The sequence below is a fragment of the Rousettus aegyptiacus genome, unplaced genomic scaffold (genome assembly GCF_014176215.1).
Source record: "Rousettus aegyptiacus isolate mRouAeg1 unplaced genomic scaffold, mRouAeg1.p scaffold_m13_p_10, whole genome shotgun sequence".
Lineage (NCBI taxonomy): Eukaryota > Metazoa > Chordata > Mammalia > Chiroptera > Pteropodidae > Rousettus > Rousettus aegyptiacus.
Genome location: NW_023416285.1, coordinates 47,756,849 through 47,778,423, shown reverse-complemented (window position 1 = coordinate 47,778,423; position 21,575 = coordinate 47,756,849). Strand labels below are relative to the sequence as shown.

Here is a 21,575-nt window from a genome sequence, read left to right as displayed (position 1 = left end):
ACATTTGGCCCCATCTTTTTTCTTACATTCTTAAAATATTTTCAGGAAGTTAGCACAGTAGAGGTGGATTAAGAGAATAGACAGAATAAATCTCAGCATTGATTTCTGAGAGTGAGAATAGTTTTTTTTTGCAAGTTTTTAAAGAATTTAGCCCAAACAAACAGAGACTCATAGACATGGACAACAGACTAGTGGTTACCAGAAGTTGAGAAGTGAAGGAGGAGGGGAGAGGTAGATAAAGTAAAGGGGCTCAGATATAGGGGGGTAGGTGGAGGGTGAATGGGAAGGGGATCAAATATATGATAGCTGAAGGAAACTTGACTTTGAGTAATAAACACACAATAGAATGTACAGATGTCAAATTATAATGTACACCTGAAAATTATATATTTGGATTAACCAATATTATCCCCATACACTTAATAATTGAAACAATAAATAAAAAATAAATAAATAAAAATGAATATAAGACAACAACAACAAAAATAAATAAATAAAATAAAGAATTTAGCCAATGAGTGTAGAGTAGATGGAGTCATAGACTTTCCTGCCACTGCATTCACCCCCACCTCCCTTCCTCCACACTCAAAAAAGGAGGGCTTTCTCTGGTCTGTTCAAAACTGATTTCTTCTTCTGTACTTTTAATGGACATCCTCCTTTTCTCTTAGGCATTCTTCCAACAAGTTTTCAGACACTCGTCTTTTAAAAAATCTTTCCCAGGGTCTATACTTGCCTTGAGCTTTTATGATATTGGAAGGGCAAAACATCCCCTCACCTTTTAATTATTTTTTTTTCCGGCCCCTTTTATTTATAGCCAGAAGCCTTTAAAGGAACAGTTAATAATCATGGCCTTCACTCTCATTCTGTCCAATGACTCCACTGAACTGGTAGTGGTACAGGTGACTCATATTTCAATTTCTAAGTGTGGTGAGCCATATTCAAACTTTATTGGTCCTTGCTGCACTGATAATGACTTCGTTCTTGAAACTTGTTTTTATTCCCTCAGCTTCTCAGCCACCATACTTTCTGTCCTATCTTTGTATCATTTTTCTTAGTCACCTTTGCTAGTTTTTCATTTTTCATTAATGTTGATGCTCTCCAGATCCTTGACTACTATTGTCTTATCTTTCATGCTTTTCTGAATAAATAAACTAATTTCTGATTTCAACAACCACCTATATGAGATGACCCCCAGGCCTCTCCCTTATTCTGGAATTATAAATCGGGCTATTTACAGGACTGCACCTATCTAAAATGGTTCATAGCCCCCCATACCTACTCTCTCCTTCTTACATTCTGTACATGACATCACTTATCCCCCAAGTCAGACCCCTGGAAGCTATCGGAGACACTTTCTCCTACATAGCTGTCAAATCTATTATTTCCTCCATAGCCTTGATTCAACCCCTGATAATCTTATTCTGTGAACATTTCCATGGTCTTACGACGAGGCCCCCAATTCTCCTTCCTTATTCCTCCAAACTACCTTCCAAATTAAAGCCAAAGTAATCTTATACCCAAACATGGCTGTGTTTCTATTGTGTTTAAAACTTCACAGGGGGTCCTTTCACAAGATGAGAATATAGACTTTAGAATCTGGCATATAGATTTATATGATCTGGCCCTATCCAGCTAAGTGGAGCTGTTCTTTCCCTGGACAGCCCAGGTTTTTGCCAGGCTCTTGACCTTTCCTTGCCTTACTGCTTCACCCAGGATTACATTCCCATCCGCAAGGCATGCTCTGACTCACTTCTCAAGGCAATGTTCAAGGATCACTTCTTATATGAATCCTTTCTTGACCTTTTATACCTCCTACCCATCACACATATTTTGGAATTTTCATTGTACCTATATGAACCGATCTGAGTGATAGCTGTAATATTTCTAATATTATATATGCTTCTTTCCCTCTATTAGATTCATAAGCTCCTTAAAGCAAAGACCAAGTTAATTTGATTTTTGTATCTCTACTACTTGACACAGTACCTGGCACAGAGCTTAACAAATATTTTGAGCACTAGATGAGTGACTAAGTGAATGAGTAGACCCTGGAAGATTGTGTGACGTTCAACAATTTCAACATAAATTTTTTCCCCTCTTTAATTCCTCCCCTCCGCACTTCCACCCCTTACCTATGGATGTTGCTGTCTCCCTTTTAAGAACTGGATCTCTGAAGGCGGTGCGTCAACTCCCATGCATTTGTGGTGTGCACTCAGGGCCTGGCTCACCCAGGGTCTGGCGCCACCAGGGCCTGGGCCGTGACTCCACCTGAGCGCCAACACAGGACCTTCTGCATATAAATCAAATGTGCTAACCACTACACTATGGAGCCACCCACTCAACATAATTTTTGTAGCATGGCTTTACTTAGTAGACCTTTGAGTTACTGAATTCTCTGTACGACTAGAGTAGCCAGATAAAGGATGAAATATTTGAGACAAATTTAAACTAAATAATTATTCATTATTTATCTGAAATTTAAACTTATTTGGGCATCTAGTATTTTTTATTTGGTAAACTTGGCAACTCTACCTTTAAGGCCACTTAAACTTTAAATCCCTTATTAAATTGGATATACTGGGTGGGGGGGGGCGTGGCTCAGAATATTTGTTATACTTAGCGATGAATAATTCTTTGGTTCTTCAACTGTGAAACCAGAAAGTGCAGAGTCCTTTGAAATGTTGGAATCAAGGAGACAGAACTCAGCCGAACAGCCAAAGAATGAGATTACTCTGTTGATAGCAACTGTGGATGTTTTAAAAAATAGACTTCTCTGCTCCCTTGGCTAGCTATTGACTTTCTCTGATGGGTTTTCCTTCCCCTTAGCTTGTGACCCATCCTGTAAGAGTTGTGGCTCCAGTAGTCCGCGATGTCTTACCTGTGCTGAAAAGACAATGTTGCACGATGGCAAGTGCATTTCTGAATGCCCTGGTGGGTACTTCGCTGATGTCACTGGCAGATGCAAAGGTAAGACATGGGTCATCATCAGCATTTTTACGCTACTTTATGAGCAGCTTTATGCTGCTCACTTGGGAATTTGTGTGTATGTTGGGAAAAATACCAAATTAAAAGGAATAGCTTTTTCATTATGGAACCTATGTGTATTTGGTATGGGAGTTGGAGATATGGGTGGATGCTGAGGAACTAGAGTGATTAAATAAAAGACTTATGCACATCAGTCATCATTAGAGATCATTTTGTCTTTTTGAAATGCCAAGAACATCTTTAAGATCTTCATACAGTCTGTACGTACTTACAAACCATCACCAACTTAGGCTATAGGTATTACAGAGTCATTCCTCATCTATAAACACATATATTGACAACTATAACACACCACAAATATAATATTAACCAAGTTTGATAGCATGTAAAAATAAAGTCTGTATCTATTGAAAATTTGGTTTTATGTGCTATTTATATATTGTTTCTTTCAGATTTACACAACTTAAACTATCAAACATTCCCATTTGAGACTTCGTTAATTTTGACTTATATGTGCTTGACTTGTAGCTTTCCTTATGGGCAATCCTGGGAACTAACTGCTGCCTAGAACAACTTGATTGCCCCTCCTTACATCCTCACTTCTACCTAGTGTATTTTGATGGCAAATATTCAGACCTGTCCCTCAATCTCTTATCAATTTTCCCTTTGTCTGCCAACCTTGGTACTTAACCAGTGTTCATCCCTTTTCTTCAGCATTCTGCCCCCAAGGGTCTCATTCTATCTCCCTACTCGCCCCTCCCAGCTTCTGACTCTTGTCCTTTAGAACCTTCTTCCAGTATCGCCTGTCCTTTAGGACAGGCTGTGGTACCATATATCTCTTGGAGTCAGAGATGTCCCACTGTTGCCACCCAGGACCAAAGCAGGGGATATGTGTGTCTGATATTGTCATATGTAGTGGTCAGATTCTTAAATGTTATTCTTACTTAGAATTCCAGAATGTCCAAGCTGGAAGTACCTTAAATGATTATTTAGTCCAACCTCTTACTGTGCGTAGCTGAGGAAACTAGGCTTAGAGAGACCTATACTTGGCGAGAGTCATAGATAAATTAGTGGATAAGCCAGTCAAAAGTCCAGTGCTCCCAGCACTCCGACCTATGAACTTTCTATTCATTTTTATTCAAGTAAGGAGTTTTAGGTTCAGACAGACCCAGGGCTAAATCCCAGCCCTGCTGCTAATTAGCTCTTGGATCTTGAGTAAATTTTTTAACTTCCCAAGACCTCACTTTTTTTCATCTGTAAAATGAGGTAAATAATACCTACCTCATAATATTACTATGAAGATAAAAGTGACGATGCATGTAAAACTCTTAATACAAATAGTAAATAATAAATAATAATAGGTAATAAATAATAGAACATGGATAAAAGATGGAGAAAGGACAATGTGGGCAGTTCTGCGAATTATAATCACCTCCGGACACATCTTTTCCCTTGATTTTGTGTGAGAACTGAAGGGAGGTTGAAGGTGATAGAGGAGGGGGCTTCCTAGTGCATTAGGAGCCCAGTCAAGAAGTGGGCTCTTTGGTCACCTCAGTCACTTTGTGTTTCCCTCTCATTCTCTTCCTCAGTTTGTCATAACTCATGTGCCAGCTGCTCTGGACCAAGGGCCTCTCAGTGTACAGCCTGCACCCACCCCCAGGTTCTGCGCCAAGGCTACTGTCTGCCCACCTGTGGAGAGAGCTTCTACCCTGACCATCGGGTCTGCAAAGGTATTGTTGGTGCCATCATTATGCTTAAGAGCCTTTCCCATCACAAAGATGTTGATTTCAGTTACTTTTCAGTTTAACGTTTCCTCTGGTATATCTTCTGTAGCTGTGCATACATTATATGCTTTTTTCTATTATCACGAGATAATCTGAAAAATCGCATCTGAATATTTGTGAACACACCAAAAGTTTATGATTTTTCTGGCTTTCTTTGAGAGGAATGTTACTTTTCTTTTCTGTACATTAAAACAAAAAACACTCTTATTTTCTCCTTTTTCTATTTTCCTAGTATTGCTCATGTTTTTCTTAGTCTTCATTTTCTTTTTCCCTGAAGAACCTCTTTTTTTGTTAATGATATTGCTGAGGAAACTGAGAGTCACTAGCAATGCCTCTAGGCTGAGTAAAATGGAAAATCTTACATGGCTGTTTGCCAAAAAAGGCTTTGGGCTCTTTGTGAGGGCAGTACATTTGAGCCTTTTGAAACTAGGACATTCACTTTAATTAAGTGAAATTAATTTATATGTATTTATATGTAGGGCACCTTAGAAAAAAGTTTGAGAATAATTAGAAGAAAACCCTGTTTAAAACAGGCAACTGCAATAAATATTCCGAGAAGGAAAATACAGTGAGTCTTTTAAAAGAGAATTAATTGCATCAAAACGTGGGCATGAGATAATTCAAGTACTCTATTTGGCTCTGATTTTCACCAATAGCCAGGGAAAACAAGAAACTGTGATGGATTGTGAAATTCTTGGTGCTGCTCAAAAGAGACCACTTCCTTGTTTCAAAAAGCAGCCTTTCCTGACATAAATTCTAAGAGAAATTTGTTATCTGGACCCCTAAATAGTGGGTGATGGATGACATAATGGACAATAATGCAATGATGATTTTTGCAAAAACTACAGTAATAGCTTTTCTATTCATGCTTCTTAAAAGTCTTCATTAAAAGCTGAGGACATACTGTTCAGCTGTCGTTCTGTGAATGTGTTTCTCTGTGCATAGCTTTGGGTCAATATTGTCCGGTTTACTTTTTTTTTTTTTTTTAATGATCTAGCCAGACAGCCCTAATAGGACCTGAGAGATGTAACTAGGTAACATCACCCTCATTTTACCCCTTCACAGATATTATTATTGTCACCCATGCTTTGGATAGAACACTAGAAAGACAATATTCTGACAGGATGTTTCTGGTGAACTTTTCTAAGTGGTTTTGATTTAACGATAGATTTCCCTTGGTCGCAACATGTATATGATCCTTGGGTTGTTCTCTGCATTTTATTTCTATCGGCAGCCTGTCATTCTTCTTGTCTGACTTGTGTGGGTCCAGAGCGCTCTCACTGTACCCAGTGTAAGAAGCCAGAGGAAGCACTGCAAGTTGAGCAGCTGTCTGGGGCAAACATCACCTCTGGTGAATGTCTGTCCCAGTGTAGAACCCAGTTTTACTTGGAGAACACAGGGCTGTGTGAAGGTGAGTAGTCATGATTTGAGAAAATGTCGGGTGGCTTCTGGGCCTAACCTCTTGAGACATCCTGGCTATGAGGTAGAACCACAGCCAGGAAGACCTTTGTTTTCACATAAGAGTGATGGAGCAGAAGACCTACATGCACAAGAATGGCCCCCTGATATCCTTCTTCCCATTGTGAATAATAGATGATCTGAAAGAGCTAGTTCTTATTACCACACCATCCCCAAAGTCATACTCTCAGAAGTTCCAGACTTCTGAACTCTCAGGAATTCTTTCAGAGACTAGTATGAGTAGTTAAGAAAGACCCAGTGCTCATTATAAGAATAACAATTTATTATTTCTTCTTATTTGCTACTCTAAATCTGAATTAATCCATTCAGGGCAAGATCTGGATTCTGTCAAAATTTAGCAGTGATTCCTGCCATTGTCTTAGCATATTATCTATAGAAAATTAATGCCATCCTGAATTATTTGACTTAGTAGCCAGGTCATCTGTGGATGGTGGAGGGTAGGAGAAGTAAGGGTGGCAGACCCCTCTCTATCCTAAAAGAAGCTGCCTTGCTGTTGGGCAAATTATTCAATTCTCAAGCTACCTGAAAAAGAAAAAATCCATTACTGATATTTCTCGTTGTAAATATATCATGTTCATTAAAGGAAATATTGAATGTAGAAAAAGTAGAAAAATAATCTGCCCACACTTAACACTTAAAGCCAATTGCCTTTGCTATTTTGCTGTATTATATCTGAGATTTTTTTCTATACATAGCTTTGAGTTTTTATATTTGCAACATTACTGTAAGCATGCTGCATATTCGATTTTATATACTACAGGCCCACTTATTAAAGTGGCTTCCAATTTACACTGGAATGCACCCTCACACTGAAATGCTGGATTTCAAGGTTAAATTAAAAGATTTTGTATGCAGTGAGTCATATGGCATACTAAGAAGTACGTAGAATTGGAATACAGAGACCTCAGGCCAGGCTCTTAAGCTCTCTGAGCCTTTGCTTTCACTGCTTTAAAAGAGGAATGATTCTCTTTCACATAGACTTTTTGCTAGAACTGAAGAAGGTTAGGAGTGTGAAAGTGCTAGGGAAATTGTAAAGGCTCCATGCTCAATTGATATAAATTTTAATCCATATGCTCAGGTATTTAGGAATATTATAGAAGTAATTTCCTGCTCCTAGGTGGTTTACACAGTGCCTAAAATTGGAGAAGGCTCACTATTCTCTAGACATCCTGGTTTCTGCCCAGATATATATTGTCCGAACTCACTGTTGTCCTTTAAACTCCCCTGGCTCTGTTTTCATAGTCACTCGTGAAATGCGGGAATTTTTGTTGCTGCTGAGAGTCCCAGTGCCTTCCAAAGGCACACATCACATGGCCTTCCCCTCCGATCCCAAGAGAGATTAAGAAGAAATCTTTCCAGTCCAATCCATGTAGTTGGTTCCTTTCTACAATTTTGAATACTATTTTAAAATCGAAATGTTTAACACTTTTAAAGTTATGTTGTAAAATTAAAATTAAAGTGACCAAAGTTATTCATCCAGACAATAATGTTACTACTATTGATTTGATAACTACACCATGAGCCAGGAACTGTGAAAAGTGCCTTACTTGCTTTTTCACTCAGTCCTGATACCAACCTTATGAGATAATGGGGCAACTAGAAAAGAACAGGCTGAAAGAAGTTAAGGTTGTAACTTGCTCAAAGTCATGCAGCCAGCACAGAGTGGGAACATAAGTCAGTTTGACTCCAATAGCCACACTCTAAAGCAGGACGCTACCGTATTGTGGTTGCTCAGGGAGCAGAAGTACAGCACACTAAGGCTGTAGATTTGGGACAGTTTAGATTTTTAAAAAAATTTTGAAATGGGAGTGTTTTCTGGGAATCTTTTTGTACAGATACTTTAAAAAAATAATTAGAATTTAATCCCTCTGGAATGGTTTAATTATGGTCACCCATGAAAGGACTGGAATGACCCCTTGATCCTAGTAGCCTCATGATTTCATGCTAGTTAACATAATATTTTTAGGTAACACACATATACCTGTCTACTCCCATTTATTACCAAATCCCTTTGCAATCTCTGCTAGATAGATTGTTGTACTCAATTTATAAGTGATGAGAATGTGGCAGAAAGAGGTTAATTGAGTTGCCCAAGATTCCATTGGGAAACAGAGTGCAGCCATCAATTGTTTCCAACTGTACCTGAGTATTGAGTGTGTTGATTGATGTATTTCCTGTCACTCATCCCATATCTCTGGAAACCTTTCTGCCTTCCCACAATCTGTTCCATTTTCAATTCTGTTGTCTATAAAATCGGAGCTGAGAGTGTTATGAGATTGCAGTGGGCTCTCCTCACATATTCCCAGAAATACCCTTGCCTCTTTGCAGAACATTTAAAAAGGTTGGAGTTTGGGTGTGTATGCCATTGAGAGTTTGTTTTATCCCACCTTTGATCTCAAGTGCTTTTCTATAAAGAAGGGAAAAACAACTGTTTTCTGGAACTCTCTCTCCCTCTTCCTTTCTCTGAGACTGCAGCACAGAGTGATTAGAATATTACTGCAGCTAATGAAAGTGAGAAGCAGAAGCATTATAGAAAGAAGCAATTTACTTAGAATCTGAGATAGTGTCAGAGTTATTATGAAAGTTTCTACTCTAAGTTACATGACAAACCTAGGAATTATCTAGTGGAAGATGAAGCAAAAAAATATATATATATTCAGGATATTTGAATAAAGTCCAAAACTGTGATTGAAGGATGGAAAAATATAAAATTAACAAACAGAGACCAAAGGGAACATTGTTTATTAGTTGAAGGACAGTCTGTTTTTAGTCATTTCTTTTATAAAAGTTTATGGAGTATCTCCTGGGTTCCAGGCATTATCTAGGCAGTGGGAATGTCCTTGTGAATGAGTCAGGTGAAATTTCTGCTCTCATAGAATTTATATTCTAGTGACAGAAGCAGGTAATAAAGAAACAGGTGAATAACAACAGCAGCAACAAAACTCATGGCATACACTTGGCCAGTGGTCTGTGCTGTGACGCCTACACAGAGTAATGAGGAAAAAGAAGGCGTGGGTTGAGGTGGGCTCCAAAGCAGAAGTGTTCTGGCGAGATGAAGACAGCCACCTGCATGTGTTTGTCCTTTGTTTTTGGCTCATTCTCCGAAATGAACTTGGGTACTTCAGAAGATGGAGCTTTGACATCATGCTTCTTTTTCATGTGGCCTCGATGTTTCCAAAGGGTGGCTGGTACAAATGACAGCCTCTTACTGATTGTAAGACAATTTGGAAGTATTGGTAGTTCACCAAAATCGTGTGTGTTTATTAAATATTTAGGATTCATTGAAAGAAGGCTTTTAACAATTTTATCTAGAGTTGCTCTCATCCTGTTTAACTGATTGTTTACTAGCATTGACAGATTCAAGTTAAAAAAAAAAAGACAACTAAGCCCAAGAAACACCCATTGGCTCCCTTGCCCAAATAATATGAAATAAATAACAAATTAATAAAAACCCTCCAAAACAACATAAAAAACCATCCCTTACTTTTTCATCCATCTTCCCTCACTAGCTTTCCATGCCTCTCCGAGTTCCTGTAGGTCTAGGTGAGGTCTCCAGGGTAGAGCTAGGTAGGGGCTGTGCTGCTGCACAACTCCAGGGGCACATGTTCATGGTCATTTATCTGACTGGTGCCACCCAGGAGTCATTTGGTGACTGCACAGCCCAGTGCACATGGCATCCCAGAGTGGACGGACAGTACGAAGGGCCTGGAGCTCCTGTCACTGGGAGGCCTCCCGTCTCTCCTACTGATGCTCCTAGCATCAGGGCAAGTTGCTCAACTCTGTCTCAGATTCTCCTCCCACTCTTGTTTGAGATCTTTTCTATCTTTTAAAGGATTTAGCTATTTAGAATACTTAGTTTTTAGTTGCAGTCTCTAGAGCAGAGCTTCTCGTAGGCATCTTGTTAAGATGTGCACTCAGAAATAACAAATCTGGGGTGGGGTCTGAATGTGAGTATTTCTAATGTGCTCCGAGATGAAGCTGCTGCATCTGGTCCATGAACCAGTTTAGCCATGTAAGTAAGGAAAGCCTCTAATTAAAGAAGGATAAGCACATCACTTTATCGCTGTTATGCTTCTTTTGAACTAAAGCAGTTTATAAAAAAAGTTCCAATGGTTATTTCTTCTCATTGCATGCATTATACATTTTACAGAAACTTAAAAAAATATAGATTAAAAAAATCTAGTACTGGGTGACTCAGATTTAGCAAATAAAAATACAGAATTAGGCAATAAAAATATTTTGCAAATAAAAAAAATGAATTTTCTCTATATTTGTCCCTAATATTGCCTGAGTTATTCTAAAATATTGTTTATTGTTTACCTGAAATTCAAATTTAACTTGATGCTCTTTATTTTATCTATAAATCCTACCTACGACTTTTCTATCTTGAGATAGCTTCTTTTAATCTTTTGACATAGATTCTTACAATTGTTTATGTATACTACATGCACACACACACACATATATATAACACCTTGTGGTTTATAAATTTCTTACAACCAAGTATTTTATTTGGTGTTTACATTTACTCCCATTTTGTAGGTGAAAAAAGTGAGACTTAGAAACAACGAACTAAGAATAATTTAGCAATGGAGGATACTGGTATCTAATACAGGACATAATTGCATAGGAAAAATTTTCTTCTTTGCAAGTCCCGATGCCTTGTTCTTCATTTCACACTGGAGCTTTACAATTTAATTTCAGGCCAGGCCATCTCAATTAATGACACAGTTCGATCACCATGTCAACAGTTTGGCAGTGGCGACCAGGAAGGGATATAAACACAGTCAGGATGATTAGTTTAGCCATGTAATTGTGGCAAATTAATGATGGATTTGTTCAATTCCCACGTAGTTCAGCAAGAGGTTCAAGATGTTATAAATTTGAGGAAATTACAAGTTTTATTTTAAAAACGAACTCTGTACTACAATAAAGTATTTCACTTACATATTTTTAAATGAATTGTGTCAGTGGAAACTCCGCTTTAAAAAAGAATGCAGAGGTAACAAACATCACAGTGGTCTCCCACCCCTATAGCAGTGGCCTTTTCATTATACTTAGAATAACCAGGTAAACATCAGGGAAATTTTAGCAACTAAATTTTTCCAAGACTTCTTTTTCTGTCTTGAAGATAATGTTGCCTCCTTAGACTAGGTCTTACTTGGGGCGGGGGGTGGGGGGGGTGAGGGGCGGTCCACAGCACAAAATTTTTACATTTGATCTCAGTTTTAATAATTTCTTCTAGTTTTATTGAGCTATAATTGATAAATAATGTATTCATTTAAGGTATATAACACAATTTGATAATAGATATGTATTGAGAAATGATTGCCACAATAAGTTTAGTTAGCATTCATCACCACACAAAGTTACTATTTTTTTTAGTGTGTATGATAAGAACTTTTAAGATTTACTCTCTTAGAAACTTTCAAAGATACGATACAGTATTGTTAACTGTAGACACTGTGCTGTACATTATATCCCTAGGATTTATTTATCTGATAACTGGAAGTTTATACCTTTTGACCCCCTTCACCTATTTTCCCTGTACCCTGCCCGCCCCATAATCACTATCTTTCTCTGAACCTTATCATTCAGCTTCCCTCGCTCTTAGTTGTCTCTGAAACCTTTGTGATTGCCTAAATGGCTTTTTTTGTTCTTCATGGCTCCCAGTAGATGAGGGTGTGCCAAGACCGGCTGGTGCCCCAAAGGGGAGGATCTCAGGTGGAACCTACATGCAGGCCCAATCTTCAGGCAGCAACTTTTAAAGTATGTAAAAATACCTCTTTGGGAGGAACACTGAGAGATGGCTGTTTCTGTCCCTCCGTCTACACTGAGCCCTGGGCGAATAGCCCTTTAAGAACTGTTTGTCTGTTTGCTGCAGTCCTGTTGAACCCACCATCTAAAGTCCCACTGGCCACCAGAGCCAGCCTATCAAGGGTGTGCCCTCCCTTGGTGGAAGCTGTAAACTCCAGGCATCAGACATGTGCACAAGCTCTTTCCAGGGAGACACCGGTGACTGTGAGCAGGGTAGAGGGAGAGTGTGATTAAAGTGTCTGTGAGCCAACTCTCAGAAGAGGATCACACACAGCTGTTGTTAAATTAGAAGCCCAACCTTCAGGCTATAGCTTTTAAGATATGCAAATATGTCTCTTTCAGGGAAAAGACTGGGAGAAGGGCATGTCTGACTGCTGCCCCTGCCTTGAACTGTTTCTTTGTTTATTATAGTCTTATGGATCTTGTGGGCCCTGCTGGCTTTCAGAGTTAGAGTTTTGGGGATCCTCTGGTGGGAGTCTTCAAGGTTAGGGCAATAGATGTTGGGTTTAGACCCTTTGCTCCTCGGGGAAGAACTGGAGGTCCTAAATGCATGTTGCTGTTCTGGATTTATGGCAAGACTGCCTCAGCCTTTCCTGCTGTTTGATAAGGGTTTTTTTCTCCTTTTCCTGTTGCTCGGCTAGTTTCTGGATTTCTTTCAAAGAGAACTATGCCATGTATAGCTGTAGATTGATGTGTCCATGGGAGGAAGTGAGCTCAAGAGCCTGCTATGTCACCATCTTGGATAGGAACACTGATTTTTTTTCTAATAAAAAATTTACCATTTATTTTGGTCAATTAATTAACTTGCTCCAGGTGAAATGGAAGAAATAAAGTATATTGTGAGTATTTTGATCTATTTAGTTGTTGCTAAGATTTACCAAAGGCCTTAAGGCAAAGAGTTTTAATTAAAGAAATAAATGGGCAAGAGCCTGCCTGCTCAGCTTAAGAGTATGTTACAATTTATGAAGTTGGGATTCCCTTGCATTAATTGAATAAAAGACATGTCTTCTATATTAAGCAACACTTCTTTAATGTAGTCTCTAGAGTGCTGACATAAGCTATACAAATGCATGCCTTCTGGTAATGTTCAATATTCTTCACGTTCTCCTTCTTGCTTTTATAGCATGAGTATGCTAGGCTTTGGGGATAGAAAGATGAAAAAGATGCAGACCATGCCTTAAGGAAAGCGTGATCAAGTAGGGGAGACTGACATCTGAACAACTAATTAAAAGAACGTGATACATGCTGGAATGTCAATAGGCACAATGCACAGAAAGAACTCAAATAAAGGAGACCGGCTCTCTGTAGGAGAGTGTATGAGGAAAGATTTGCAGAGGGAAGACTTTACATCTCAGGCTGTTGAAGAATTAATAGTCGTTCACCAGGGAAGAAGGTGGGAAGGGGCATTGTAGGCCAAGCAAACAGCAAATGCAAAGGCCTGGCATATCTGGAGAAGTACAGTGTGTTTGGTATTCCTGTAGTGTAAGTTCCAAAGTGGTAAATCATAAGGAATGATACTGGAGACACGAGTGAGTCATGTCATAAAGTGCTTTATGTGCTGTGCTAAGGATTTTAGAGTTAACACTATTGGAATTGGAAAACCATGAGAAGATCTCAAATAGGGAATAATTTGGTCAATTAGCATTTTTTTCTCCTTTATTCTTATTTATTCTTATTTTTTTTCTTATGATGACATTGGTTAACAAAATTCAGTAAATTTCAGGTGTAAAATTCAACAGTAAGGCATATATATATATACATTGCATAGTTAGATTTCTTTCTGTCACCGCATATTTGACCCCTTTTACCCCATCTACCTCCTCCCTTCCTCCTCCCCCTTACCTTCTGGTAACCACTAATCTATTGTCCATGTCCATGAGTCTCTGCCTGTTGGTCCTCTTTATTTGTTGCTTTTAGGTTTACATCCCACATATAGGTGATATCATATGGTTTTCAACTTTTTTGGTCTGGCTTATTTCACTTAGCATGAGTATCTCAAGGTCCATCTATGTCGTTGCAAATGGCACTATTTTATCTCTTCTTATGGCTGAGTAATATTCCATTGTATACATGTACCACAACTTCTTTATCATGTCATCTATTGTAGTAAACTTTGGTTGCTTCCATGTTAATTAGCATTTTATAAAGATCTGTCTGGTGGTTGTATGGCAACTAAATGGAGATAAATAGAGTGGGACTGGTTAAGAAGTAACTGCACTAATCCACATTGTAAGTAATGCTGAAAGCCTACACTAAGGGGTCAGGGAGATGATTAAGTTGAGATAGATGTAACAGAGATTTAAGAAGTAAAAATCATTATATTTTGGATGTGTTGTGGTGATGGATAGGTAGATCTAAGGTTTTCAGCATGAGAGACTTGGTGAATGGCACGGCTACCAAGCACGACGATAAATACACAAGAAAGTCCAAGTAGGGGTACGAGGTAGGGTTGGGGGTAGATAACGAGTAAAGTTTTGGATAGAAGGAGTGTGATGTCATAATTTACACTAAGTAGATATGGACTGAGCTTGGAAATGGTAGTGAGTAGTATTTAGAAATGAGGAGTATGATATATCGATGCAACACCATGTGGAGATATCCCCTAGGCAGTTAGATCTATGTGACTGGACTTCAGGGTAAAAGTCAGAGATATACACATAAATTGGGACACCTCCCCCCAGCATGTAGGTCATCATTAAAGCTGTGGATCAGTTTGCCCAAGAGTGAGAAGAAAAAAGGCAGCAATTTTGGGAAGCTCCAATTCCCATGACAAAACAGAGAAAGGCTAAAAAGAAATGATCAAAGAGATAAAAGAATTAGAAGAGTATGCTGCCAATGTTTCCATCTTCCCATCTGCCTGCCAAGTTGCCTACTTACCCACTCATCCATTTATTGAGAATTTACGACATGACGGGGGCAGGGATTACTATAGGTACTAAGAGAATCACAGAGATGGAACAGATGTAATTTTTACTCTTAAAGCATTCCCAATCTAGTGTGTGTGTGTGTGTGTGTGTGTGGGCGGCGGGGGGGGGGGGTGGTTGGGGGAGGAATAGGTTAAATCATATTCATTTAAAAAAGAAAAAAGAAGAAAAAAGAGGGTGAGGGAGCAGGAGAGATTGATTTTATTTGACCTCATTCATTTCAATTTTTATCCCTTATGACAGTACTCCTACTGTATATCTTAGAGGATTTTGATATTTACATCATAATCTGAAAGAAGTCTACCTCTTTTGACATGAAAAGCCAGAAAATTTTGTATAATATAAAAGTAGGGATGCTAGACCACTCTTTATGCCAATAAATAGAAAAAAGAAGTAGTGTTCATTGTCTAAAATTTAAATAGAAAAGAGAATGATCAAAAATTGATATGTTTTAATTGTTTTAGGTAAATTTAGGTAAATTTTTTACTGGAGTCAGGCTGGACTTTACAACCATCTAAGGACACTTTTAGTGTCGATACTTAGTGCTTAAGCAGCTCAGTTTTGCTTCTTCAGAAATATACTTAGCCCTCAACTGGAAAGCCACTCTCTAGAAATGTAGTTCTACATGGGAAAATTATTCATAGAACGTCTTTCGAATCTCTTCTATATATGCCCTGTAATGGAGTTAGTCTTCCTTTAAGGATCTTAGACTTCAGTCTAGAACTCTTGCTATGAAATCAGCTTCCACAGAATGATAAAACTCATAAAAGTCGCTGAGATAGTGTAGACATTTCCACAACCGGCACAGAATTGGAGTTTAATGAGATATTGGTGGCTGTTTCTAGTTGCCTGGTACCAGGCGCTAGAGTGATTGAGTGATAGTGGTCCTGAGTGTGCAACCTGTAGAGGAGGGGATGGTGTATGGACTCTGGACTGGTTCATTAGCACACGAAGGCATACTCACAGGCTAGTCATTTCCCAGCTCTAGAAACTGGCTAGCGCTGGAAGGGGCAATCTCTCCAGAATCACCAAGGCCCCTGATGTCAAAACATCAGAAACAGAAAATAAAAAAGCATAATAAATACACTGGCCACCCTTGGAAAATGATGCAGATCTCCTTTATTCTTAAAAGTCAGATGTAGGCTAGCGGAGGTGTTTTCTTTCTCTTTGCTTCCACATTTCTTTTTATATTTACAGGTACTTGTAACATACCATTTAATGGTAATAATTGTAACTAAGGGTTTATGAAACTCTTACTATGTTTAGCATTATCCTCAGAATTTTACATGTATCAACCCAATTAGTTTCCACAGCACCCCATACAGTATATATAGTTTTTATTTTCATTTTATACACAAAGAAGTAGGAGCCTTGATAAATTATATAATTTAATCAAGGTCACATAGAGTTACAATGAGATGCTCTTATTCTGTGTGCTGTACTCTGTCTCCCGTTCATTGTATTTCGGTTACTTGCTTGTGAGTCTATTGATACAGCTAGTTTCAGCAGCTCAAAATTTGGGACAGTTCTTCTTATTTGTGTATGTCCAGCCTCCATCAGAAAGCAGGCACCATATAAACCTTCGTGGAATCAATAAGTAAAGCTTTCATCACCTTTCTCTCTAATTTGAGCCACCCGATAAGCAGCCCATTGCTTAGTGATGGTGGAGGAGCTGTCCTGGGGGACGAAAACCTGTTTTATGGCTTCCTATTCTTTATTTGACATTCTCTGAGAATGGAAACTTGGGAAGAGAGAAATGTATGAAGCTGTAAATGGTTATTTCTGTGTTGTGGCATTTATGCCTTCTTAATCTGTGTGCCACAGATGCTTGCTTTGCAGGACCTGGCCTTTAGAAAGAAGTATGTGAGACATGTCCTTGGGAAAATGAAGAGAAAGTGCAGAACGTGTTCCAACCCGGGAACGTTAACAAGAGACAGGGCTACTGTGCTTGTCATCTGGTGGCTTTCCTGACTGTCTCCTCTGCTTCATTCTTCTTCCAGCTTGCCACCAGTCCTGCTTCAGGTGTGTGGGGAAGAGCCCCCATAACTGCACAGCTTGCCGGCTTTCCCGTGTCCTGTTAGATGGGCAGTGCCTCTCTCGGTGCCCAGATGGACACTTTAACCAGGAAGGCAGCTGCACAGGTGAGTATGTAACATGCTGGGGCAAATTCCCTATGCCTAGGTTTTGTCTTCATAATGCAGCCAGACACTGTAATTAGAAACCTTGTCATACCAGGAGACTTGGGCTTGGCTGTAAATCATTGTCTTGAACTTGTAGGAGTAAAGGGAACAAGAGAAATTCTGTTCTCTAATAAGGAAGCATAGAAGGGGCAAAAAATTAAAATCAGCTTTACCCTCAGTGTACAGTGAGGGGTGGATTTGTTGGTCATTATCATGGAAACAAACTGCTGCACGTTCTAATGCATTTGTGTGAGATTAGGCATCTGGTGTGACCTCTGCAGTTCTCAGTCCCACCCTCCCTGGCCTGAAGCCTAATAAAGCAAAAGGAAAGAGAGGTATTAATTTTTTTCTTTGACAGGTGAGTTCAATATGTTTTTAAGAGCACTTTTATATTTCAGTGACAGAGATTCTAGAAATTGCTAGTTGATATTAGTACAGCGTTTTATTGGAATTGACAAAATACTAAAATTTAAGCACCTTATTCCAGCACTGTGTTTTCTTGTATCTACAGAAAAAAAAAGACAAAACACATTTAATCATGATTATTATTCTATTCCTAAAAATACACTGTTGAGGCCAGCTTAGAGGAAAAAGTCCAATGTTATTAAATTGTATCACATATATTTCTAGAATCAGAAAACACGCAGTAAATTTATTAAATATTTTTAAAATAAATTAATACTTGTTAAATTCATCTAGCCTAACACTCCGAATAGGAAATTTAACATGAACATGGATTTAGACGATTGAAGATCAGTATGATATTTCTTCTGGAATTTTCTTTTTCCAGGTACCTTTGTAATCTCTCTAGGCCCCTGATGGGTTGCTTTTTTTTAAAACATGCTATCAAGCTCAGAGGGAAGTATTCTTGGTTTCTTTGTCATTGAAGTTGTCCTCGAAAACTGTTGCCTGTCCTACTGTGCTTTCACTGTAGCCCAGTTGGTTTTTTTGTGTGTAAAATTTTGGGGGGGCGTAAAGTCTGAATAGCACCAACTCTTCTGTCTCTGCCCCTGCCCGCTTGCAGCCAGCAAATGGCTGGTACCGCAGCAGCAGGGCAACCAGAGCGCTGGGCGTATTCTGGTAGGGAGGGGAAACCGAGAGGTAGAAATTATCCTGAGAACGCCGCCAGAATCTTTTGGATGGGTGTTTTCAAAGTTAAGAGCGTCAGGAATGTAGAAGGGGTGATAGTTAATGCTAACCTTCTAATCAGCAGCTCATTTTCTTGCTTGCCTTTATTTTTTTATTTTTTTTATCACGCCTTATCTTTTCTTGGCCTCTTGCCAGAAGTGAGAAGCAGTCTACCACTGGAAATCTGTGCATTTGCTTTCCGTCAGCTCTGTGCCAGAAGGGAATTTTTTGTCATCAGTTCCAGCAAGTTGTACCTAGCTCCTGTCCCCCACCTCCCCTCCCATTAGAATCAGACGTGCTTCGATGTCCTCATCCTGGGCAGAGAAACCCTTAAATCCCCTCCCATCCGCGTGCTCCTGCCTTGGCAGCGCAGACGCAGCTGCAGCTGCAACCTGCCTGCATTCCATGCCTTTCTTATCTTTATTACCGACACCTACTGAGACCCACTTTTTTCCTGCCCAGTGTAATACCTCTTGTTAATTTGTTGATTTTTCTGAGGAAAACATAGTTTTGTTATAATTTTGTCTAAGGAATTGAACTTCAAATACAACTCCTGATAACCTCCAGAAAGAGGACCTTTTCTGTATTTTATTAAAACAGAAATCCAAGTTGTGGCATCTGACTCTAATGAGAAGGTTTAGTATTACTCGCTGTGTAGTATTTGCCTTTGCCTGCCTTGCTCTCCTTAAATTGCGGTATTTTAGGGAGTGGGTGTCTTACCACTCATTTTTCTCTTTTGTCTCTTTGATCTGAACGTCCTGATTTATATAGTTGGGGATAGTCATGCTGGCCCCTCTGGAGAATGCATCCAATCACTCTAGTTTTTATAGTTTTAGATTCCATATTCTGTTCACAGATGGCATTTTAATTGACACTAAAAATACATTCTCTTGGTCAGGGTGTGCCAAGCTTGCTCAGGAATCTTCAAAAGATGAGTAGTGTTTGAGTTCCGCTCTTAATGCAACCTGTGGAGTGCATTAAACAATTCATGTATTTACGTACTGTGCTGCTGATTCCAATCCTGGTCCTTGTTTTTCCCCCTAGAATGCCACCCTACCTGCAGGCAGTGCCATGGCCCATTGGAATCTGACTGCATCTCCTGTCACCCTCATGTCACTCTTAGTGGTGGGAACTGCAGGACCAGCTGTAAAGAAGAGCAGTTCCTAAACCTCGTGGGGTACTGTGCCGGTGAGTGAGACCTCTGTCAGTGTCAGAACCATTGGCCAAAAACTGAGGTTCTTCATGTCGGGTTTAAGAAGGCTCTTGTACCTGTCCTTCGTCAGCATATTAAGAGCTCTTTTTGGGGGAGACATTTGTTTCATATCTCGGAACTTACTCCACTGCTTTCTATCAGATATTTAGCAAATGTTTGTGGGTTTTAATGGAATTTTCTCCGCCCCCCTCTTTAATTTCCCTTCTCCCCTCCCCCAAGTCTATCCCTGACCTATGGATGTTGCTATTTCCTCTTAAGAACTGGATCTCTGAAGGTGGGGACATCTCCTCCCACACGCTCACGGCATGCACCTGGGGCCTGGTGCCCCAGCATACTCAGGGGGGCCTGGCATACCAGGGATCTGGTCTGTGGCTGCACCTGGGGCATGAACCCAGGACTTTCTGAGTGTAAAGCGGATGTGCTAACCACTACACTATGGAGCCATGCCCCAATGGAATCTTCTAATGACACTTCTGCAATTTCTAAAAATCTTAGAACCTCATATTACTGAGGATTAGAGTCATGGTAATACTACCTCATATGCGTGTGGCATACTTCAGCTTAAGACAGTAATATGTATTTTCAAAACAATACATTTCTCTAAAGACTGTCTTCCTCTTGTCTGCGGTATCTCCTGCTTCTTGCTGTGGAGAACCTTTACCTTCAACCCTGGGCACAAAAATTTAGGGAAATTAACCCCAAAATAGATCAATTGCCTCAGGAGTTGGGATTTTTCCTCCTCATTTTAGAACTCAGATCTCAGAAAGAAATTATGAAAGCAGCATGGAATTTGGATAATGATGAAGGAACCATACAGTGTTTGTGGTCATCCAGCCATTTATACTATAAATATCTTCGGGTGTCTACTAATGGTCAGATGCTCAGAACACACACACACACACACACACACACACACACACAGCTGAGTAAGGCAAAACTGCTGTCCTCAAAGAAGAGAGAGGAATTTAGAGGCTAGCGGGTTATTGTACTTTTCTTTCTCCACTTTTCCCAATTTAGAAGGACCTCGAAGGGATTTTCTTGCAGTAGCTGTCATCACAGCACTGAAGGGCTTCCCTGGGAAGCATTCTGGAATGCCACTGGGCAAGAGAGAAGGCGAGCATGCTAGGATCTGGTTGGATGCATGCTGGAGGGGTTGACCTGGCTGTAGAGTTTGTCCCTGAGCAGGGAAGAGTTGTGGCCAAGTGTCTAGATCATAGTTTGAATAGGCACATTCAGTCTGGGACAGCACTGATATTTTAGTTGTTAATTGGTGGGTAGGGGCTTAACAAATTGATGGCAATGCTCTAAGTGTAGCTAGTGGTGCCATGGTCTTGGATGAACCTTCTGTTTTGCACATGACCTTAGCTAAAGACTAGATATTAGATCCAAAGTCTATACCCTAGGAAGACTGAACTGTCAAGAGCAGGACTGCAGCCAAAAAAAAATGCTGAAATTTGGGGCAAAAATGAAGTGCAGAGACTGCAGACATTTTAGGGGCATGAAAAATAGAAGCTCAGAAAACCTAGACTTGACACTACTGAGGTACCCCACCAATTACAGGGTGAGAGCCTATTGCCAGTACTGCTAGTTGTAGTCATGACTGACTTGGGAAGTGGGAAAATGGGAGGCATTAGTGCCTACCCTTGAAGAGGAATCTGGGTATGGCAGAGCCTGACTGTTACTAGAGTTTGTAAGCTTGAATTCAGCTAGTGATTCTTTAGGGTATGAAGAAGCAGCTGCCATGAGAATTAAGAGGCTTCTGGTTAAAGAAGTGGCTATTTACTGAGCACAAGGTGCTGAGTTGCTGTTGGAAGGACACAGAGAGTTTCCAGACTACTTAAGGAGATGAACCAGACATAGTGCAATTAACAAATAGTACGAAACAATTTGTGGATAATAACACCAAAGGGCCATAAGTGTTTTAGTTCAGAGGAGGGATAAGTAAAATATATGGAAAGCATTGCGGAGGAGGTAGAACCTCAAATTCTTCCTGAAGAATACTGAGATGAGGTTAGACAGGTCAGGTGGTCTTTCTGGTTGTGGTTCCACTAGGAGACAGGTGCAG

The 21,575-nt window shown here is 39.7% G+C and overlaps 1 protein-coding gene across 4 annotated transcripts in view; it reads left to right on the top strand.

Annotated features, from left to right (window-relative positions):
- The window catches only part of FRAS1 (Fraser extracellular matrix complex subunit 1), a 404,163-nt gene that overhangs the window by 212,037 nt on the left and 170,551 nt on the right, over positions 1 to 21,575 (top strand). For all 4 annotated transcript variants that reach the window (XM_016154420.2, XM_016154419.2, XM_036227812.1 and 1 more), the window contains 5 exons: positions 2,827 to 2,967; positions 4,575 to 4,715; positions 6,004 to 6,180; positions 16,990 to 17,130; positions 19,342 to 19,485. In XM_016154420.2, coding sequence (XP_016009906.2) covers positions 2,827 to 2,967; positions 4,575 to 4,715; positions 6,004 to 6,180; positions 16,990 to 17,130; positions 19,342 to 19,485 — 744 coding nt within the window. The remainder of the gene's footprint in view (positions 1 to 2,826; positions 2,968 to 4,574; positions 4,716 to 6,003; positions 6,181 to 16,989; positions 17,131 to 19,341; positions 19,486 to 21,575) is intronic.